Here is a 23,094-nt window from a genome sequence, read left to right on the forward strand (position 1 = left end):
CTCAGATTAATATCTCTAATGTCGTGCGAAAGATTCCAATAGTGACAAATCGGTGAAAATTGGTAAAAATTAGGCTGTTGAACCTATTTCCACCCAAATTTCCTTTTTATTTTTTAACTTTACTCCAATCCAAGTTATTCAACATTAAAATAAATTTAAAAAAATTAAACCTTTGACCTAGATAGTTGAATCGATTGGATCATGAACTACAAATTAACGATTCACTTGTCGATTGAGGTATAAGAGGAAGAGGACACATTTATACAATTATCCGCTGTATTGTTTAGCTCTTTTCTTGTTCCATTATATAAAAACAGAGAGACAAAATAAAAACAACCAAGATAGCAACAAATTGATTTGTAAACTTGATTTCATGTTTAATTTTTGGCTAAAGTTTCAAAAGAATGATTATTATATTTGTTATTAGCACAATATACTTAAAAAATAAAATTATTTTTCTTACATTGACAGTCTATACACTGTCAATATTAGATGAATAATAATTATATAAAATTTGAACTTGAAATCTAATTTTTCACATGCGTTATGAATTCAATAGTGATAGCGTCTGAACTTCTAGTATATATAAGATTTATAATTAAAAAAATAAAGTTAAATGAAAAAAATAAAACATATAATAATTGCTTACGTGGATAGTGGAGTGGGGCGTAGAGTGGGATGAAATGATGATGGAAAACTTGTGTAATAAGGGACAAATCGGAAAGGGGTGGTGGATTCGGAAAGACTATTATATACCTTCCAAACCGTCCCGTTGTCATCCTAATCCTAATTGAATTAGTTTGCAAAAGTCTCCTGGTTTGACAAAGTCTCCAGGTTTGACTTGTGATTTTGTAGGTAATAAATAAGATCATAATAATAGAGATAACTGGATAAGAATGATCCTACCGTTTCGACAAAAAAAAAGAATAAGAATGAAAAATAAGATACTTAGATAATAATAAATCTTACTGTTCCAACCATGAGGGTGCTCTCATACGATCATGACTTCTCAACCGACAAGTCTTTCCCGGTTCATTTCAACCGCACCACAATCACAATGATTATGGTGCCCATTTCTTTTTCTTAAACTGCACTCATATTTCTTAACATACACTTTTTACAGTTTATATCCGTATATTTCCAAGACATCCCATTTTAAATAAGCAATCATATTGGACAATCACGTGAAGAGTTATAAAAGAAAAAAGAATCAAATCTTGAAAGATGGATGGGATGTCTTGGCCTTCTCAGTCGGAGGTAATTCTGGGCCTTTTTTTTTTCATATTGTGGTTTGTGTTTGACATATTGTTATTCATTGTGTTTTGATTGAAAGATTTTAGTATAATGGTCATCTGTAGCTGATTGAGTAAAAATGGTAATGTGGGTTCAATTCTTTGAATGATTTTATCCTGATATGCAAATGGGATTTTGTAATGATATGCAAATGATTTTTTCCCATTTTAAATGTCTATAAATGTTTCTGGTGATGGTGAAAAAGTGTTGGTGCATTGAAGTTTGGTGTTGCAATGTTGTCTTTTCTTTGAAATTTTCTACCAGTTTGTTAATGAAATTAATAATGCGGTTGGATGGAATGAGAGAGAAGGTTGCTAAGATGTCTATAAATGTTTCTGGTGATGCTGAAAAAGTGTCGGTGCATTGAAGTTTGGTGTTGCAATGTTGTCTTTTCTTTGAAATTTTCTACCAGTTTGTCAATGAAATTAATAATGCAGTTGGATGGAATGAGAGAGAAGGTTGCTCAGATGTCTGGTGGAGATGCCAAAGAGGTTAGATTTGTCGTATCTCCATACCGGATTTGTCCTTTGGGAGCTCACATTGATCATCAGGTGAGTCCACAATTCTTCCTTTTACATGCTCGATTTTTCTTGGATTCTTGGCCTAGACGGTTAGGGATCAGTTTAAGAGAGTTTTGTAGAGAAGATGTTGCGGTCACTGAACTATCGCGACATGCTTTTAAAAGCATAACAAATGTGCAATTAAAAGCTTTAGGGGTGGTTATGGTGAAGGGACTTTGCCATTCTTCAATGGCAAGGTTGTTTTGTGCTATGCAGGTCATGTGGTTGACGTATAAAAGTAGCTGGCCTAAGCCTTTTCACATTGGTGTTGCTTCATCAGGTTGTGTCAGTCATGAATTGAACACATGGAATTAGCATATTTCTGGCTGTATATGGACATAGCCTGCATTGAGCTTCCCTTTCCATGATATCACAAGAGGTGTTGCTCACTTGCTTGTGTGCTGAAGATGACTTTTAGCTTCTATGAGTTCCATTGGTAGATTCATATGACCAAATGATGGTTTTGGCAATGACTGCTTGGAATTATGCATCTATGGCCTCACTTGGCTAGCCATTTCCCAGTCTAAACCCCACCCTCCCCTTACCCCTATCTGCAAGGCAAAAGGAACGGAAATGAGAATATATCCAATTGCTGAATTTTGAGTTGACTTATGCATCTGGTACCATTTTGCAAAATGTCACATGTTGGTTTTGATTACGTAAAGAATCCATTAATGCCCTAGACTCCTATAAAACTTGTATATCTGATTTTTAACTTTTCTCTTGCACTTTTTAATTAACTTACTGATTGTACTAAGTATGCTAATTAAAATTTTAGTCAACAATTTGATAATCTGTGAATAATTTTATCTAACAGGGTGGAACAGTTTCTGCTATGACAATAAATAAGGGCATTCTGCTTGGTTTTGTTCCTTCTGATGATTCTCAGGTATGATTGTGTCACATGCAGACTTGGTATTTGAACTTCTGACCAGACTCATGTACCATTTGGCTTGATGCTTTCTTTTACTTCTATAAATTTGTTTTGAGCACATATTTGGGTACTGGGACAGAGAAACCTTTTTTTTACATTAAACAATAAAAAAAAGTGCTAGGTAGTTCGTAAAGGAGAATAATTCATATACACTAACATAGACTTGATCATTAGACAGACATGTCATTAATTTCCTGCAGTTACTAATGTTGAAGTCCTGTAATTTAACCATTTATAAATATTAGGTGAATATAAGTTTCCCCTTGATCAAAATCCTATAATTGTTTGACCAGGTAAGTTTATTAGTTTAAACCGCAGGTAACAGGTCCAAGTTTATGAGTTGCTAGTGGTGTACAGTGTAACAAGGTAAATCTCTCTTGTGTAACGGGTTAAATGGCTTTGACAAAAATCGTGCAGCTTTGAGAGTAAGTTTCAAACATGGTAGACCATTCCTTGAAGATTAAAGAACTACATGCAGATGACCTTGTGGGTATAACCATTGAGGACATTAAAAACAAATGTGAAAATATAGTTCTGGTTTCATATCTCAGTTCAATGAAGACTCTAAGCATTACAAGGGGAACGGGCAAGGGGAGGGCTTACGAGTGGAACCAGGGCTTAATGGGGCCCAGTTAATGTACCAAGAAGCTAAGGTAGTACTGAGGGACAATATAGAAATGAAGTTCAGACAATTTGTCGTTTGTTTGCATTTCAAGCTCTGTAGATGGAAGATTTATTCATGTATAGGCCTTGAAATGCGGTGAGAGTTGATTTGAGTGTCACCTTTTTTTTTTTACCTAAATTGAGTCTCCTGGTTTTAAGAAGAGGTCCTATGTCACTTGGCTGCTCCTGGATATCACTTGTTAATCACCTTCTCAGCTAATCCTCGATACGTAAAGCCACGTTTTTATCTTTTCTGGAGTCAAATGATTGTTGAGTTAAATTTAACTCTAATGAGATCAGGTTACAGTCCAATTGAATTTTAAACGCCATTTGGGCAGGTTGGATTACATTTCTCGATTTTTAGTATTACCTATCTTTACTTTTCTTTCTTTTTTTTGTCCTTCTTTCTCTCTTTTTAAACAGCAATAGCCCCTTTCATCTTCTTTTAGGAAAAAGAACTTTTAGATTGTCTTATGTCTTAGCAGTTGGAAGCAAGGGAGAAGCTTTCTTCCTTTCCTTCTGCCACTATAGTGCAAATCTTTTCTATGCTGATGTTTGAGAGATAGATGTGCTAGCTAGCATATGTACCAAATTAGTGGAGCATAACTGAGTTACTAATTACTTAATTTGAACCATTCTCTTTTTTTGACGGTTGCTGAAACTTCTTTTGTAGGTCGTACTCTCATCAGGGCAGTTCCAAGGGGAAGTTAAGTTCAGGTTGAAAATTTGAATGACTTCATTGCAGAGGATCACTTTCCATGATTGAGCTGAAATGTATTTAATCATCAATTTCTTGTCTATTTTTTCATAGGTAAGTTGTGCATAATACAGGGAGATCGATTCTGCAGGATAATGCTGATTACGCTCGTCTTAGTTTTCATTTTCCCATGGTAATATGAAATACTTGAGTTCCATCTTGGTGTTGAGGTCAATCAATATAATCAGGTCTTGGCCTTGTAAAATATATACCAGCGGTCTATTAAAGATTCTTTATGTGCAGGTAGGGATTCTGAGGTATTGATTTTATGTCCAGGAATTGGTAAAAAATCTTTCTTCATCTGTTTCTTGAATGATGATGTCGTCCAATAAAGAAAAAGCTTTCTGGGACTAAAGATCCTAGACAGTTGCCTAGTTGTTGATTAGTCTACATACAAAGTCTTACACTTGTTATTGTAGACATGAAGCCCATATTTCTTCCAGTCAAAATAAGTTTTATATACGTATGTTTCCATGAAATGACTAATGCACTAATTATTAATTTTCAGAATTGATGAAATCCAGCTTCCAAAGTTCAATAATGGTTCAAATAATACAATTCCAGTAATGAACTCATCCAAATCGGAGGAAGAATGTAACTGGGGAAGTTATGCCAGGGGTGCGCTCTATGCCTTGCAAAAGAGAGGAAACTTCCTGAGAAAGGTTACTGATTCTGTCCTTTTTCATGGATTTAAAATGTGTCTGAACTGAGTCATTTAACGTAGTTTTTAAGAAACTGATCGGGATCTGCATGTTTGGTTGAGTTTCTGCAAGATGGTCAATAATCTTTGGTGGAAGCTAAGGGGAAACAATGAGTTCCATAATGTTCGATTTTTTCTAGGAAAAGATGGGTGCTGACATGTGGAAAGATGTACTCCTTTAAGGACAATCTAAGCCTCATTGATAGATACATAATTTAGAGTAATGACATCAGCACTCCTCAAAGGCTTGAGGCACTCCATAAATGAGATTTTTCTCCCTTTTATGACAAAACTACCCTCAAAGACAATTAAATGACCACCTATTCCCACAGAATCGATTAGGCAATGCTCCATTAGTAGCCAAGAATTTCTTCCCCTACAACTCTCACGTCTTTTCATAGCAATTGGTGCATAAACTCTCTTTTGATTTTGAAAAATCATGTACTTCTGCAAAAGCAAAGTAAGAATCCAATGAGTTCTTCTTGCTTACGTTTAAGCTTTCGCTTAGGCAATTGTCTTCCCTCTCTTCACTTACCATAAAAATCAAGGTTTGATTATGTTGTAACGTATGTATAATTTATGCAACTGTCATTCTATGAGATGCAAATTAACAAGTAAATGTCAACTTTTAAGCAATAGAGTAAGACATCAGGTGCAAAGTTTAGTGAGAAAAAAGAAACAAAAACTGATTGATGATTCATAGACTGAACTTTTCTCTACCAAATCTGCAAACTATTGCTCTAGGTTCCAGTTTTAAGATTTTAACGAGAAGACTATGGAGCAATAGAGGTTGAAGTTAAAGCCAAATGAGCCAAGGGCAATTTTGTCATGAAAGGGAGAAAATTTTTCAAGTGGAGTGCCTTTGGCCTTTTTAGGAATGCCAACATCATCTGCTGTGATTTAAGGGTGCATAAAACATCATTTTTGATGACCAGATTTATCATTGTACCAATGGAACTTAGTTGGATATAGATATTGGAAAGTGTGAGTTTAAGTTTCATTCGTATTCTAAAAAACAACTGGATAAGTGAGTTTAAGTTTCATTCGTATTCTAAAAAACAACTGGATAAGGATTTCCCTAGTGTGTTTGTGACTCAAAGCTTGTCCTTCCTGTTTCATCTCATTTGCAGCATTAAAAGTTAAAAGTTCTATTGTTTTGTTAATTGTGTTTAAAGAATAAAGGATTAAACATGGTTAATGTAGAGAAGACATGCAAGTGCTTTCTTAGACATCTTCTTGGCTGGTAGAGTTCTCTTTTTTCTTCTTCTAATTTTTCTTTCTTCAAAACTTTTGAAGACTCTTGAGCCATGAAATGGGTTCTACCTTGCTGAATTATGCGTTTAAATGAAACCAGTGAAGAAGCTAGTAACCAATCCATGATTCCTGATTGACAATTAGCTACTAGGTGGCAATGCATTATCACTGCTGGCAACTTTAATTCATACTGAATGCTTGAATCTTTTCGTGCTGGTACTTTCCTCTTTGAATCTAACTGAAGGAAATTAGTTGGATAATGTAATGTCATAGAAACAGTGAGTTTCAGCACTTCCTCTTGCCACGGCACTTGAAATTGCCTATTATTAGAAAGTAATTTTAGGCCCTTACGCAAATCGCTTTCACTATTTTGTATCTTTTCTTTATAACCTCAAATGAATTTTGAAATGTTATATTATGTCATATATGTCTGGCACTGTTTGCTCAGGATAAACTTTCAATGAAAACCTTGATCATATCACAAAAAGAAGAAGTGTAGAATTTGATTCTAACCTAGAAACCTATATGCTTTGACAGGAAATTGGAAAAAAAAAAAATTCAACAAGGTCACAAGGACCTTCAGTGTTCCACAAAACAGAATATTTGACTTTTTGGGTTTGTCCCGGAATCTGGATTTCTTTCCTGTCTTCTGAGCTCGCCACTTGTTTGAGAAATTATTTTCCATGTCTTTGGTCTTACTTATGCTAAAACGCTCCTCACTCATCTTAAATTATATTTGTGATTTAGAGGGGAACTGGAAATACTTTGATTTGATTGTTGTTTGAACTCAAAGATGTCATCTGTTTGAAATGATTCACAAACTCAATGCTAATTTTATATGGCCTATGTAGTATGATTTAATTCCATATGATCTAAATCACCAAGTCAAATACACTTAAGTTCGAATGATCCTTCTCTTTCACTTTGCCTAGTTCTTACGCAGACAATCTCTCTTGTTTCTTCTATACAGATAAGCACTTTTTTTTATTGGGGTTCTGCATACAGCTGTCTTTAATATGAAACCAGCATGACAATTTTGCAGGGTATCATTGGGTTCATTTGTGGTTCTGATGGTCTTGATAGCTCAGGTCTCAGCTCCTCTGCAGCTGTAAGTTAGCTTTCTTTTTATAGTCAATTTCTTGCATTGTATTTGAAAATGTTGTGGATTCCTTTCTTTAAGTTAAGCCTGCTGTCATTCATCATTTTCTATGTAATTGATTGTCCTGTCATATACTTATATTTTGGTGGTGAATGTGATCAATCTTTTTTTTCCCCAAAAAAAAAAGGTCCTGGTCATGTTGACATACTCTTCTGTTTTACTACCTATTTTAGTTCTACTGCAAAAGAAGTGAGTTGTATCAAGATCTTCATTCTGATTTGCCCCTTGGAGTCCTCTCCAGAAGCCCCTTACGTACTCTTAATAATTTCTGTGTATTTCTCAAATTTCTAGTACAATTGGTGCTTTGATGTATTCCTTTCTTTCCTAAGACCACATCATCAGGATGTAGTCTTCTGTTACTACAATCTTGAAGGACACTTTGTTCTTTGTAAGTTCTTAAAAAATTCATGTTCCACTGGGAATTATTTTCAAGTAGTAAATATTGTTTGTGGAACTTGAACTTTTGTATGTTCATGTTTCCTGGAAAAAATCTCTTAAGATTTCTTACATCACTTTCATGTGTAAGTGGACCTGTATCCTTGGATTTTAGTTGATTCAATGTTGGACAAGGCGCTTCGTTGGAACTTCAGAGCCTCAAATCAATTTAGACTACTACTTAAACAGGACCCAAATCCAGGATGTGAATTAAGTTCCCTGGTGATCTTTAGACACCAGCTGCTATAATGATGATAAAGTCATACCCAATACTAAATCTGCTTTTTCTTTTGTACTTTGGAGAAGAGAATAAAGCTGTACTAACCACATTATAGTAATTCCTGTATCTTTTGTAACTACTGAGTTGTTCAGTTAAATATTGACGCTATTTGTTGTTTGAGAAGATCCTGAGGAAAGGGATTTTGTTTCCACTGAGCTAAACGAATAGAATAGGTTGCTGTCTCTAGTGAACCAAAGTTGTCTTTCAATAGCTACTTGCTTCAATTTTTTTCCTACCAATAAAAAATTGAAGATTTTGTTACAATTCGAAATCTAATCTCCTATCTTCATCCATGGACTCTTTACTCATACTTATGGAAATATTAATCCAATTCAAAAATTATGTTTTGCAATTTCTTAATCCAACTTCTCACTTTCTAAGTGACATTCGGATCCACAACGTATATTTTTCTCAAATCTGTCATTGAGAGGTAAAGGATTAAATCCTTTTTTAGTAATAAATTTGTTACATTATTCAATCCATACTGCAACTTCCTTTAATTTAATCTTATCTGATTGATTTTCTATTACATTATTAACAGGTCGGAATAGCTTATTTGATGGCTTTTGAAAATGCAAATAATCTCGTAATTTCTCCAACAGAAAATATTGAGTATGATAGGTATGCTTCCTTGATGTCAATCTTCTTCTTTCCTTCATCTTATGTATTAGGCCTGTAAGCAAATATGTGGGATATAGCAATTCTCATTGTGTTCAAATACTGTCTTTTCTTAGTTGTCTGATATTAATGGACTGCGAGATACATGTTATAAAGAGTATTAGATGATATACAAATGGAAGTCCATCACATGCATATGCCTAACCAGCAGAAGGCAGCCAACACTCTCTAGTTTTTATAACAAGGTCTCTCAAATTCACAAAATTATTGCATAGGAACTTATAAACCAGAATATTTTAGCAGCCGATGTATCGTATCTGCTATAATCTTGTGCTGGTACAGAAGCCAACAGGTTGTGCACAGGTTGATTGTTTGCAATCAACCAGAATAGTAGGTTTTCTCAGGACTGGTCAGTTGGTTGAATTTTATTTTTGTCATAGAGTTGGATGAATGGAAGATAGTTCGCTAAAGATTGTTTATATGATAGATGTATAGTGTCAAGCATTTGTTTCCCGGAGTTTACAATACTACATTTGGCACATGCAGGCTGATTGAGAATGAATACTTGGGTCTGAGGAATGGAATATTGGATCAATCAGCAATATTGCTTTCAAGCTATGGCTGTTTAACTTGTATGAACTGCAAGGTTGATCACTTAACTCTAGTTATTTTCTGTGTCTAAGTTTTTTGAAGTTACTTCCTTTGATTGCTTCCTTTCTAGTGCCTACTGTTGTTTGGGACCTTGGACATTTACTTTTCCTAGTTTTTTCCATTGCCTAGATATTGTTTTTCTGCATCTTTGACATGAATTTCTCCCTGTTTCCAATGAGTTTGATATGTTGTTCTGAAGCTTTGACATGATTTTTCCTGGTTTGTCATTTCCTTCCTATTGTTTATTGCTTATTTAAATTGATGGGACTTTGTGAAACATTGTACGTCTTTTAACTTGGTACAGGAGCAATAATGTGTGGACTGGATGATAATAGTGCATAACTATATGTTTAATGGATGTGATCATGCTGGGTAGCTTTCCTTTGATGGACCAAGAAAACTTCTTTGAGATCATAGCGCACTATTTTTATTATCTTCTTGTTGTTCTTACTGCTTTGATAGAGTAACAGGGAGATAGTTTGCAGCATTTTAAGGATTACAAACATGTACACTTCTGGGAAGTAGGTTGCTTTTGTTTTTCTTGAAGTTAGAAAATTTCATATTTTCCCCCTCTTTACAACCTCCTTTATATTTCCTTTCTTAATTTCTCTGTCTGTGCTCTTGTTCTGTTTCTTCTTTTCCTGTCCATTCTTTTGTTTCATTTCTCTTTGATTGCACTATCACCATCTAAATTGAATGCATTAATTTATATAGAGATGAGTATTAAGGAGCAATTGGACACATTAATGTTTTCAGAAGTGAAACAATTACGGGCCCTTATCTTGTTTGACTATGCAAAATATCATTGCATGTCATATAAAAACAAAGTAGACATTATTTTTGGAAAAATAAAAGAAAACACCATTAAACTTGGGATGGAGGTATATCATGTTCATCTTTTAAGATCTTTTATTACTAATATTCTGGTTATTGCAAAATTTATTATAACCTATGACAGTCTGTGCAGACCAAAGAATACCAGCTCATACACCCCCCAAATTTGCTCGATGGCCAGAAGATTAGTATGAAGAGTTCATATAAGATATTACTGGCACCTTCGGGCTTGAAGCAGGCCTTGACAACCAATCCTGGATACAATCGTCGAGTCACTGAATGCCAGGAGGCAGCAAGGATTCTATTGCAGTAAGATTTAATAATCCATTATTCTCTATGGTCCATTATTCTCTATGATACTTGTCCCCATTTGTGTCTAGAATAGACTGAAACTACAGGCCCCCAAATTTATGAATCCTAAACTAAGCTGCCACCTTATAAAATTTGAATAACATACTGGCATATTGTAACCTTTGAAGCACTTTAGAAGAAACAACTTAGGCAAAATTAGAGACAGTTTTATGCTGAAACTTTTGATAGTGATTTGTGATTTCATGTAGTATGTCATTGTGGGTATCAAATTGCATAACATATTGGATTCTGATGAGCATCCCATTCATTAGTTGTTGAAAAACAGAACTTAGTCAAATGCCGTATGTATTTTGATTGTTGTGTTCTAGTTAATTAATTTACCAGCCATTTCAGCAAGACTGATTTATATTGTTTTTGTCTTGCTCCTAATAAAAAATTACCTTCCATTTCAGCTATAGGATGATGCACAACCGAATGATGCTTTTTGTGCTCCTAATTGGCTAATTGCCAGCATTTGAGTTATACTATAGAGCACAATTGCACAAGTGCTAGTATCTTATAAAGGAAGTGAAGGTTGTTAATAAATGATGGATTTTAGTTTTTCTCATGAATTTTTCACTGGTTTTAATTTTATATTTTGTAGTTTTGTCATTTCTTTTACCCTATGATTTTAATTTATGTAGACAATAGTCAATTTGTTTATGTAGACAATAGCTGAAATATCAATTTTCACACATTATGTATATGTTAGCTAAGGATTTATTATTTCTTTCTTTAAAGTTTTACAAGGATGAGTAAAGTATAATTGTCATGTTCATTTCGTCTCTCATTTACTGTTACACAGAGCTTCCGGCAAGGAAGGACTGGAGCCTCTGCTGTCCAATGGTCAGTAAATTTCATATATCTGTTTGGTCATTTATAGCCTACGTAATGAATCTGAGATTTTTCTTTTTCTTTTTGATGTTTGTGCAGTTCAACCAGAAATCTATGAGGCTTACAAGGTATGCTTAAAAACAATGCTTTTTAAAATAAGGTTACATTTCTCCTGTAGAATTTCTCAACCATGTTTTAATGGTTTAAAGACTTAGTAATTATTTCTAAATTTATATATCCATTTTGACAAATAGGACTGGTGTTTGTAGCTTTAAGCATGGAAATCTATTTTTATTGATCTCTGGCTTCTGTATATAGTATATTTTATGAGTTGGAAGTCAGCATTTCTTTTGATTATTGTGATATATTATCTATTGTTACCTTTTTAATTTGCCGCTTCAGATCATGTAGTGAATCCTATGAAACATTTGATTGCATTAGATGCTGAACTTGTGAAGTTACTTTCTTGCTGCTATTATGTAGCTCAATATGAATTTATTTGTTGAAATCTTGCATACTCTATGACCTTCTGCAAATAGAGACATAATGACCTGTCCCATTCATTCATCAAGTATTGCAAGGTAGCACAAGGATAGAGCAAAAGAATCTATCTCTTAATTACTCAATAAAGTTATGAACTATATCAGTAACTTTTCTTTTCTACGCACTTAGAAGTGCATTGTTGTGACTTATAGTATTTTATTGTGTTTGTATATTTAAATCTTCTTCATGTTGATGCAGCATTGACTGAAATAATGAGCTTGGCTGTTCTTTCTACTTGGTTTTCCTTCTGCACTTGATCTCATGCTGTGAATGTTGAAAAATTTATGCAGAGCAAGTTGGAACCCAGTCTGGCAAAAAGAGCAGAACACTACTTTTCAGAAAATAAGCGTGTTATGAAGGGTACAGCCTTTTCTATCATGTCATTAACACCCTTATGCTTTGCTGTAATTGAATCTCCACTTTTGAACATTTCCTTCAAATTTGCTTTTCATGATAGACTACTAAAAATCTTTTCTCTGATTGAAGGAGTTGAAGCATGGGCTTCTGGCAGTCTGAAAGATTTTGGGAAGCTTATCTCAGAATCTGGTCTCAGTTCGATAAAAAACTACGAAAGTGGTATGATTTGCTTTTGTTGATATATGTTTTTGTCCAAATTTAAATTTAGCATCCAAATGTATGCTCTTCTAGAGTTGAATTTGTTATTTTGTTCCAATATGTTGATTGTGTGACAATATCTACACGATGTAAAGGACAAGATTACCATAAAGGGACTAGACTTTATTAAAGGTTATACAACCTGCTACAAGTTAGAGGTAAAACTGTAGGTTTTGCCCATGAATTCCTATGACCAAGAGGCAAACTGCCAGATCTTGTTTTTGTGTTGTTCTACAGTATTCTGGACTCTTAAACACCTGATTATTTACCTTCTAGCACCAAATGTAGAAGACAATCTTAGAAAGATGTGAGCTTACTAGAAGTTAGAGAGGAGCTTGCTGCAAACCTAATTTATTAAAATGGAAGTATGAATAATTTTGTAGATGTATAGTGTCTATGTTGGGTTTTTATGGTACAATAGCCTTAACATTTTGACATTAAGGGGCCACACTCTGTTTGTAGGATGAGGATATGAAAAATAAAGATTTGGGACACTCCTAAATTTGGCATATTTGGATGAATTTGTTCTATTTTAGTTGACGTGGGCTGAAGTCAAATAAAATAACAAAAAAGAAAAGGGGAGTTTTGACTATCTGGAGCCCACCCCCCTTTCTACAGTTTTGACCGCATTTTGTCTGCTCTCTAGAAATGCAGTAACATTTTCTGCTTTACAAATCACAACTCTTATTGAAAATTTTTATCTTATAGGTGTTGGCACATTATATCAAAGTTTTATCGAATTATTAGGGAGAATCTTGGAGCTGATTGGATGATCTATAAGCAAATTTCCTTCTTTTTGGTATTTTTGATGATTAAGTGCAGTGATCATATTCCACAACATTGTTTGCAAAAGAACCAGTTCTTGATTTTTGATGTATTGTGTTACCTGAGTCGAATTAACTTATTAGTATTTCTGAAATGCATTCTATTTGTGTTTCTTAATTGTATTTATCTTGTACACTAAGCACTCTTATTTCATGTAATCAAGACACCTTATTTCTTTTGCAGAATTTTCTTATTTTGGTCCTATATACTAGTCAGTATACAATGGTTTTATCCTGACAGAATTAGCTTAAGGTAAAACAGTGAAATCATTATGTTTAAAGGTCACTAGAAGTGATTTGCTTCTTGAGCAGTGAGTGAGTGAGAGAGAAAGAGTAAGCGGGGTCAGCGAGTGAGAGAGAGTGTATTAGCGAATAAATAAACACATAGTGCCCCACCCCCAGCCGCCACCCTCCCAAACCTAAATACAAATGTTGTAGACAAGATTTCTTTCTTGACATGGTCAAAGTTTTCATATCTTCACTGAATGCATGGGGGAGATTGAGTACAGGTGTCGGCCAATGCAATTTTAATGCGCTTTACTAACACTGGAAATGTTTTCCTTCTCTTTAATGTGGATTATGTTGACTTGTTGAATGTTTCATATTCTGCAAGAATCTTAAGGATTTGAAAAGTTCTGCGAGAAACAAACATTACTCTAGCTTTTACTGATTCAAGTACCTTATGTAAGTCTCTATCATCTAGTTTGGCTTGTTTTATGCTTAAGATTATATCAATGGAATGAATATCCAGCTTGATTTGGTCGCTCTGTTTGCTATGCTCGCTTAGAGTTGCATGATCAATAGGCATCTAATTTTCTAAAAGCTAGTAGTCTGTAGGAACATATGAGATTAACTGGATCTGACAATAGTCAGAGTAAGCATTCTAAGATGCAAGTGTGCCAGCTTGCCTCAAACTCACTTGGGGCTTGGTTAATACCTGTCATGAGGCGTGAACCTGCGATTGATCTTTGAAACTTAATCATGAAAATATAAGCTCCTTCTGAGTCTCAATCTGTTAAGGAGGTTTTGCTCAACCTCCTGATTATCATTGAGCTGAGTTGTGCTGACTGACTTCAAATCAACTGATTTGTTTTTGGACTTAACATCAATGGCTTTATACATACACGTACCTCATGCATAATTTGCACTATTGTCATGCCTAGCTGTTAAAGGAAATGGTAGAAACGGAAAAGGAAACAAATTTCATTATTCTCTCCTGTCCAGGTTGTGAACCATTGATACAACTGTATGAGATACTTTTGAGGGCTCCTGGAGTTTTTGGAGCACGTTTCAGTGGTGCAGGTTTCCGTGGTTGCTGTATTGCATTTGTGGATGCAGACTGCGCATTAGATGCAGCATCTTTCGTCAAGAATGAATATCGTAAGGTCCAGCCAAAGTTGGCAAGTCAAATCGACCAAGAACGGGCAGTCATAATATGTGAAGCAGGCGATTGTGCTAGGGTCATATGACTTCTTCTTCGTTTATTATTTGATTCATTCTTCCGTTCTTTTGTACCCAGAAAAGGACACCACTGCATAATATGGTGTTGTATCAGGTCTGTAGCCCAAGGAAATAAAGAGAGGGCACGAATGTGCCTCACCTGGTGATTAAATTGAGCATTATTGGTTCAGCAATGAACAATTGTAAGATTTGTCTCAAGATTTTTACAATGCATGTATACTAGCAAATGAATGAACTGTGTACCAAGATGAAATATAAAACTAATCCAATGATTTTGTTCGACTAGCATGGCAAAACTCTGTAAACCACCCAAAAAAAGGTAAAGAAAAACCGTGACTGGGATGTTATCTCTCAAGTCTCATATTTTATCTTCTTTGCATATTATTTTGTCCTCAAGATATATTCTGTCATTTTTAGTTTCTTGGACCATTTAGACGTGAGGGGAAAGAAAAACAGAATTTGGTCTCTGGCGTATTTCACCTTTTCAGAGAGGTGAGGGGAATGTATCATATTCCAAAATCAGACAAGGTACACCAAGGTCTTAATGTTCTTTCCCTTAGCTTAATAACTAGAAAACCAAAGTGATACCATGAAAACTTCAAGACATATGGTAATAGGAAATCATTTCAAAATCGTACTTAGCCTCTTCCTATTCCTTGCATAGGAGTTTCCATGAGTTTGTGGACACAAGAAGATCATCACCACCATCATCATGCTTGAACATCGGCCTCAATTCATGTAAATCTTTCATCCCCTCTAAAAATACCTCCGAGTTTTGCCTAGATCATGGCAAAGGAAGGACGAACAAACAGTGGAGTCTTGGGCATTTGATGAAAACCCTTTTGGAGAAGAAGGATGGCTTAGCTGGAAAAATACTCACTAAGGCCGGAATCGACACGGCATTGATTTTGTATGCTACTGAGTAGTTTATGTCAAAACAGCCATCAGTAAAGGGCAATACCAGGGTAGATTGTACTGCAGGGAACTTCAGTATTGGTGTTCTTTTGGTTGCTGCACGAAAGAATAAAGAAGCAATGAAGGATTCTGTTGTAACCGCAGAGGTTTTTTTTTTGGTTAGCATTCGCTTCAGAATTCAGATAAGAGATTTAGTAAGCAGTTGTGCAGTATTCTTCGGCTTAGAGAGAAAGCTTTGGGGAATGCTGTTCATGCTGTTAGCCAAAATCTTCAAGTAAATACTGATATTTATCCGACAGGTAACCATGAAACACACTAGCAATATGGCAATGACTCAATTGAATCACCTAGACATGGAAAACTCGATCCTGTTATAGGTAGTGAAGATGAAACAAGGAGATGCATTCTGATCGTATGCCGAAGAATGAAAACAACCCTATTACTAGTGGCGATCCAGGAATGAATTCTGTACATGTTATGGTTCCGTGGACTATAGAAATGTATTCTGTAAACTTTATACATTAAGTGCGAGACGTCCCTTGAGTTAGCCAAGATGGTAGAATTGGTGTCATGCCTTCCTACCAATTCAGGTTTGAACTTCTCCTGAGACATCTGCCCGTCGCACAGGACTTGCCTAGTACGGGTTACGCCTCCGTGTGGTTGACGGGCTATTGCACGATACAGAGTTTTTTCAGTGCGCATTTTCAGGTAGTAGCTGCGGGTTCCCTTGTCAACAAAAAAAAAAAAAAAACAAAGTGGCTAGATATTTGTTAGCAACAATTGAATTCTGCATAAGCTATTGGCAACAGAACAGTATTATTCTTATATCTCATTAATGACTCTTTATCAGAACAATATCAGTGCGTTGTTCAACAGACAATACAGCAAGAAAAGGATTTTCAAAGGAAGTCCACACTTACAACATCTGCATGAGCTCAGGAAAAGCCATCTGAAATGTTACTATTGCAAGTTGCACAGTAAGGAACACCATTGTCCAAATGACTCTGAAGCTGCTTGCTAATTGCTATTCCCATTTAGGTGTAGTTTACAGAGTTCACCACCTAATGTTTACTTGGAAATTTAGCTTCTATGTTTTTAACAGCAAAAATCAGTAAGTGAAGGGTCATTTAATCTTTTTAAAAATGTTGAATGTAGTAATTGATTGACTTGAAAAAGTATGAAAAAAATACCAAAAGAGCATCTTTATCTCAAGCTGGTGAAAATTGTGGACATAATCATCATATATTGCAAGCTACTGAAACAGGAAAATCTCCCCTTAGAGAACATTAGCATGCACCTGTAAGTTTGGTTTGCCAAAATAAAATAAAAAATAAAAAAAAAAGCGTGACGTGGGATTGAGAATTGGGTATGTGTCAATTTTCCCACTATAGTTTATCTCTCTAGATTTCCTATTTTTCTCCTCTTTCTCTCTCTCCATTCATTTTTCTTCCTTTCAATCCTGTGGTGTATTTGAAAATTTCTCTGGAAAATAGTCGTACTTTTCATATAATCTTATAAAACACATAATAAACTTTTTGTTTATTATGCATTCTGAAATATACTTCATTTTTGCAAAATTTATGTAACAATTATTAACATATTTTTCTAGTTGTATACAAAGGGTAATGTAGTAACGTCACATATCACAATTATTAACATATATATATATATATATATCATAATTTCTATATATTTATACATGTAAACCTAGTAAAGTAACAAAGTTTAATAAATTTAATATCTTATATACAAAAATAAGAGTTAGAAAGAGTAATGTAGCATAATATTTGAAAATTTTAATAATTTTATCCGTATTTTTAATGTATTTATATTATTCACATACAAATTTATATGCGAAATTTTGCGCATTTTTACACCAAACTCTTAATTAAAAAAAAAATTGTATAATGCAAGTGCGTAGTACGTACTAATATGTTTCGCCACATGGACTCTTCTATGTTGTCTGCAAAAGTTTCCATCCATAGGCTGAAGTTTTCATAATTCAGTGAATAATAATGTTTGAAATTTATAATGAACTCACCTTTCCTATTTTGCATACTTTCATGTACTTAAGGGTACAAAGTATGTAATAAAAATTAAAAAAAAAATCATTTTGTATTATACTTATCCTACGGATTGAGTTGTGCGTTTGATAAAACTGAAGTTTGAAAATTGATATTTGAAATCTGAAGTTTAAAGTTCGAATCCATTAGATTATTGAATTATTAAGTACTAAATTCAACACATTTGAGTGTATATCATATTATTAAGTGATAAATGAGTAATTTATCATTTATTTTTTTGAAACAAATTTTATTTAAAAAATTCAGTACTAACTTAATTAAATCAAATATTTAATTTTTAATTATTTAAATTTTTAATTATCAAATACATTTAAATATATTAAATTTAAATTTATTAAATTTAAGTATTGAATTAAGTCAACCAAATTCATCCAATCGCAAGTGATCAGGGAGAGACTTAAAACTTTGGTGCAGGCATTCAGCGTTGACCTTTTGGATTCACGCGTTATCCTTTTTCGTTTATCAATTTTGGAGAGGTCCCTTCATTTTTTTCCTTTGTTTATTTTCTCAAAACTCTCCTGCACGGCTGCACCTTTTCTTTCTTTTTATTTTCCCAACTCTCCTGCTCCCAACTCTCTTCTTCTACTAAATCCCTCAGTTTCTAAAATTCTACACTGTCGTGGGAGATAAACTTTTACGCGGAGTTCTAAACTAGAGGTATACAATTGCCTTTTCTATCCTGTTTTCGTCTCCCCGTTAGAATTAATTTTTGTTACAAGTTGGAGAGAAGGTTAATTGATGATCATAAGCCCTAAGCTGTCATGATTTTATTGTTTATTCAGTTGATTCTTATAAATCGTTTTACTCGCATATATTGCGACGGATGAAAATTCTGATAGATGGTCTTGTTTTGATTTTGGAGATTTCTTCGATCAATCCCTCTATTTGAGTTAGGTACTGATGTTTTGGCAAGCTAATTAACCTTTTTGTTTACAGGATTCTCAGGCTAAGGTTGACTGGAGAGCAGTCTAGATTTGTCAGCAGCCCAAGATGGCGAATTATTCGATGATCTCTTGCCTTGGAGATTGCTTATGGTGATTGTTAATTATATGTACTGTGATTCGTTCAAGTCTGGTTACTAAAATGCATTCAGCAGACTCTATTAGTTGTAATGAAAGTCTTGATATTGATCTTATATTCTGGTATGCTGGAATAGGATTTTTTTTTTTTTTTTTGGGCAGATGATTATAGCTTAATAAATTAATTTGCTGTGTTTAATTTGTTTTAGTACTTTTACTTTAGATTGAAGTTTGCAATACTTTGTTCAGTGTTAATTTGCTTTAAATTTGTTCACTCTGTTATGTGTTTATAACTAACTCTAATTTTAAATCTTAGATATTGCATATCCTTTCCACTATTTGACATATTTCAAGTTTTAGACACAATATATATCCTTCTAATCTTGAATAATTTCTCAATAATTATTCATTAATAATTATTTATTTACTTGAATATATATTTGAGTTTTCAAAGTTTGTGTTGCTGTATTTAATTGTACTATGCAGTGCAAAATAGTTCCGTGCATTTGCCCTGGAAAGAAACTAGTGGCATAATATTTTCATGAGTTCTAAGAATCTGACTTTACCTGCACCATAAAAATCTAGAGTATGAGTTCTGTAGTCAACCAGAGCAATGGTTCAGATCGAATTAGTTACAATGTTGCATAATTAAATGAGATGGACAGTCCATATTCAATTTAGTTGGCTAAATGTCCGGATTTCAATCTCATCAGGGAAGAAGATGAAAACAAACAGTACAAGATGGTCGATTTCTGCTCTGTTCTAAATTCTCCAGCTGCAAAAGCAGAAGATGACTTGAAAGTGCATAATCATTCCTCATCATCAGAACCTCCTTCACAGCAACCTCTTCTGGTGAGCTTCCTATAGTCTTAATTGTATCTGTGGTTACAACTGCTGAGCAATTTTTAGTTTTATTTCTTGTGTATTATTAGTGTTTGTATATTAGAACATGTCAGTTCTTTTACTGAATTTGGATTTCTTGACCTGCACTCACTTAACCCTTTTGAAATTTTACACCTTTGCTGGTTGTCTTACTGAATTTGGGGGTTTTTTTTTTTGCTTGAAATCAATTGACCCTTTTGAGGAGAATGCACAATATTCAATATATGTAGAAAAATTGTGGTTTTGGATGGTAAATTATTGCTTTTGTGTGTTTAGCATTCATTTGATATTATGTCTGTGTATATTTGTTGTAGTTTTTCGAAGTTCTGTGTAAGAGGTCAGGGAAGATTAGGCGTTTTTCGAATGGAACAGAAGCTGGTTTTGCAGTGAATTTAATAAACAAGAAACTTGAAGCAGAAGGTGGATTGGAGATTTCATTGGCATCCCATATTGAAGCTGTTAAAGAAGGAGAAGAACCTGTAAGCTTTGGTCCTAATTCACTTCTTGTAGATTATGGGCCTGGTTGGAAATTGCAGACAGTTAATTATATTCAAGGTGCTGATCTTTTCCTTGGTTTTAATTTGTTTGCTAATGATTACTTGACATAAAATTTTGATAGTTATTTGTTTGTTATTTGTGAAGCAGCAGTTGAAAAAGGTATAAATATTGCCACCAGAAAAGTGAAGAGACCAGATGATAAGGTATGGGGTAAACAAACATCTTTTAATCTTATTTTTGCTGCACAGTTGTGGGTATCGGTGTATGAAATTCAATTACAAGCAGTGAGGTTATATCATTAGCACATGAAAATGGCAACTGAGTAGTGGAAAACTTCTGCTAGAGATTTGATGAAGTAATCTATATGCTTGTGGTTTGTGGACAACAGCCATGGGACTGGATCTTGTAGAATTTAGATTCTTTAGTAGCAAACTCTCATGGATGGTTTCATGGGGTGGGTCTTTTCCTTATCATAGTGGCCTAAATCCCTAGGTGGCTTGCTTATTTAGATGGAAGGACTTCATGGAAAGTTTGCAAATAAATGAAAATTTTTGGATCGGTCTATGGCATGATCAGAACTACAACTGATTTGGCAAGTTAAAATTTTACTTGTCAAAGTACATAGGATGCATCATGGTACAAATCAATCCAACAATAGTATTTAAACCAACTAAGAAGGTTTTGTCAGCTAGACCATGCTAAAGATGCATGGCTTATTTAACTTCACAGCTCATTCACAAGAACCACATAGGAACACGAGAGTTTACAGAGATATAATGTCTTTCATGCCCTTAGATGGAGCCCTGTAGAGGAATGCTTGCATTAAAATGCTTCATCCCGAAGTAGTAAATCATCCACAAATAAGCTGCAGGAGTGAAAAAAGAATTATATGCATTCTTTGTCCAATTCTTAAACAATTTACTCAGCTTGGACATAAAGGAAAGAAAAATGCAAAGAAATACTGCAATGTGCCATTTGCGGTGACTTTTGGGTAATAGCCTCTTCCTAGTGTAAATTACTTGATTTTATGTGCCATTACATTTGAATTTGAGCAGTTTATAGATCATCGAAAGTATTATATTCTGAGGTGGAAAGCGGTATTAAGTTCTTGAAGAAATGCACACAAGTATCTTTACGGGAAGAACACGAGGTCCAAGTTTAAATAAAGACTACCACATATTCCCTCCATCCCATTGGAAGTGTTGTACTTTCCATTTTGGGATGTCTCAAAATGTTTCTTTTGTTAAAAAGGTCAAAGCACTTTTCAGTCTCTCCTTCCAATATAGTTCTTCCCTTTAATCATATGTATGTTACCATTCAAATTCGAAATTTGAATTTGTGGGGGTAAGATTGGAAGGAAAAGCACAAACATCACAATCAAACCACTATTCTTAAAACATTTGATTCTTGAAACATGACAAACAAATTGGGATGGATGGAGTATAATAGATCATCATCATGGGTCTTTTTTGATCTTGCATTATATTCACTTTGTGGTTAGCTGTAATTGATTTTTTGAAGGTCTCTCTCACTTTTTGGTTGCTTAAATCATCGGACTTACAGCATTTTACTTAAAAAAAAAAAATTTTGATATCACAGAATGTTACTGCTGTAGTATATCATGATAATTGTTTGTTTCTATGGTGGTTGTCATTGACAGTCTCTCTATCATCATAGTAATCCTGTACGGGTCAATTTTCTGCCTCAATTTTATAGCTGACTGTGTCAAATTTTTGACCTCATGCTTGGATTAGTTTATTATTACTCTACTGGTTCTAGTAAATGTACTTCATCAGAAATCAGATTCCTAATTTTAGTACATCCCACTATTAAGCATCCGTTTAGCATGTAATTTTACAACAAACCTGTCTTCAAAAGAGTTGATGAAATCTTTTTTTATTATATGCTATTCCCTTGCTTCTTATACTGGGCCTTGTAATTGCCGCTGGAAGCTTAAGTATTCTGTTATGAACCCAAGCGGAAATTACATTTAAATTCTTTAGTGCCTCTTTTCAGCCAGGTTTTGGAGATGGAGGATGGGTTTGGCTTGGGGGGTTTGAATGGGGAGGAGGAGCGTAACAGCCATGTGAATATTTTTTGATAGGATTGTTGTAAGGTAGGACAAGGAAACCTTGAAACAGCTGACACTTTGCAATTCTGTCATTTTCTCAGGTTATTGATGATTCAAATACCTCACAGAAAAATTCCCAGGCATCTCTCAGTTTCGTGTATATTGGGAAGATACTGCTGGCTTTTATTTTAATACTCATCTTTGGTGCGATTTTCACTTTGCTTCTCGAAAATCTTCCCGAGCTAATTTTATATGTCAACTCATTGGTATGAATTGCTCATTTTGGTCCCTCGCATTCTCATGCGACCCTATATGTTTACTAGATACTTTTGTATGACAAAGGATTCTACCCTATGTATAAGATGCCATCCTGTAAATTGACAGTTCTTCCAGGTCCTTTTTATGGTTAATCCAAACTATTCGTTCGACAATGGGTTTGAATACGTGGAGCATCACAAAAAATGGCTACACGATGCTGCCACATATTTCTTTTTGTGCTTTTCTACTCTTACTTGACATTAAGATTGGGATTTGAACTGCTTTTCTCGTTTCATTCTTGTTAGTGTGTTGAAGGTGAGTGGAGAGAAAAACATGGTGAAAGCTGCAAGGCCTATCAAACTGCCACGGTTGTGGATGAGCCCCTAGGCTTCCAATACAGAGATTTTTTTTTTCATTGCCAGTGGGAGGGGTTGAACTCGATACCTTTGGCTTACATTCCCTCCTCCCGAATGACCCAATCACCCATTCTAATAGAGTTGAATTTGCAGAAAGATGCCTATCATTTCTTAGACTCATAGCTAGTATTGGCAGCTGCAAATCCAGATGTAGCTTTTCTACTTGTGAGAACTAGTGATTTGTT

The 23,094-nt window shown here is 34.5% G+C and overlaps 2 protein-coding genes across 7 annotated transcripts; both read left to right on the plus strand.

Annotated features, from left to right (window-relative positions):
* The first annotated feature begins 938 nt into the window (after positions 1 to 938).
* On the plus strand, positions 939 to 15,048 carry LOC113697080 (galacturonokinase). Of its 3 annotated transcripts, none has more exons than XM_072055879.1 (14): positions 939 to 1,257; positions 1,731 to 1,844; positions 2,671 to 2,742; positions 4,124 to 4,167; positions 4,716 to 4,869; positions 7,204 to 7,269; positions 8,577 to 8,656; positions 9,200 to 9,299; positions 10,263 to 10,447; positions 11,295 to 11,335; positions 11,423 to 11,451; positions 12,157 to 12,226; positions 12,353 to 12,442; positions 13,190 to 14,521. In XM_072055879.1, exons 1-14 carry the CDS (start codon positions 1,225 to 1,227, stop codon positions 13,252 to 13,254), a joined length of 1,143 nt encoding a protein of 380 aa, XP_071911980.1. In that variant the 5' UTR covers positions 939 to 1,224; the 3' UTR covers positions 13,255 to 14,521. The 3 variants fall into 3 exon arrangements, with proteins under 3 accessions (XP_071911980.1, XP_027072334.1, XP_027072335.1); XM_027216533.2 differs by lacking the exon at positions 13,190 to 14,521 and adding an exon at positions 14,530 to 15,048 and having other exon boundaries at positions 942 to 1,257; XM_027216534.2 differs by lacking the exon at positions 13,190 to 14,521 and adding an exon at positions 14,530 to 15,048 and having other exon boundaries at positions 944 to 1,257; positions 10,272 to 10,447.
* Positions 15,049 to 18,211: 3,163 nt separating this feature from the next.
* LOC113694484 (uncharacterized) lies at positions 18,212 to 22,666 on the plus strand. 4 transcript variants are annotated; one of them, XM_027213296.2, is made up of 6 exons: positions 18,212 to 18,422; positions 18,702 to 18,799; positions 19,498 to 19,636; positions 19,981 to 20,221; positions 20,309 to 20,367; positions 22,337 to 22,666. In XM_027213296.2, the coding sequence occupies exons 2-6, from the start codon at positions 18,756 to 18,758 to the stop codon at positions 22,505 to 22,507; spliced, it is 654 nt and encodes a 217-aa protein (XP_027069097.1). In that variant the 5' UTR covers positions 18,212 to 18,422; positions 18,702 to 18,755; the 3' UTR covers positions 22,508 to 22,666. The 4 variants fall into 4 exon arrangements, with proteins under 4 accessions (XP_027069097.1, XP_027069100.1, XP_027069098.1 ...); XM_027213299.2 differs by having other exon boundaries at positions 20,315 to 20,367; XM_027213297.2 differs by having other exon boundaries at positions 18,215 to 18,422; positions 20,312 to 20,367.
* The last annotated feature ends 428 nt before the right edge of the window (positions 22,667 to 23,094 follow it).

Source organism: Coffea arabica, chromosome 6e (genome assembly GCF_036785885.1).
Source record: "Coffea arabica cultivar ET-39 chromosome 6e, Coffea Arabica ET-39 HiFi, whole genome shotgun sequence".
NCBI classification, from domain to species: domain Eukaryota; kingdom Viridiplantae; phylum Streptophyta; class Magnoliopsida; order Gentianales; family Rubiaceae; genus Coffea; species Coffea arabica.

What these genes read in the sequence shown, in the direction of transcription:
- LOC113697080 (XM_027216533.2), top strand. Translation starts at nt 1,225, where the DNA reads ATGGATGGGATGTCTTGGCCTTCTCAGTCGGAG. An exon ending in CTTGGCCTTCTCAGTCGGAG is followed by an intron (nt 1,258 to 1,730) that starts GTAATTCTGGGC and finishes TTAATAATGCAG; the next exon opens with TTGGATGGAATGAGAGAGAA. An exon ending in AAATCTATGAGGCTTACAAG is followed by an intron (nt 11,452 to 12,156) that starts GTATGCTTAAAA and finishes AAATTTATGCAG; the next exon opens with AGCAAGTTGGAACCCAGTCT.
- LOC113694484 (XM_027213296.2), top strand. Translation starts at nt 18,756, where the DNA reads ATGGCGAATTATTCGATGATCTCTTGCCTTGGAGATTGCTTATG. An exon ending in TGCCTTGGAGATTGCTTATG is followed by an intron (nt 18,800 to 19,497) that starts GTGATTGTTAAT and finishes CAATCTCATCAG; the next exon opens with GGAAGAAGATGAAAACAAAC. An exon ending in TGAAGAGACCAGATGATAAG is followed by an intron (nt 20,368 to 22,336) that starts GTATGGGGTAAA and finishes TCATTTTCTCAG; the next exon opens with GTTATTGATGATTCAAATAC.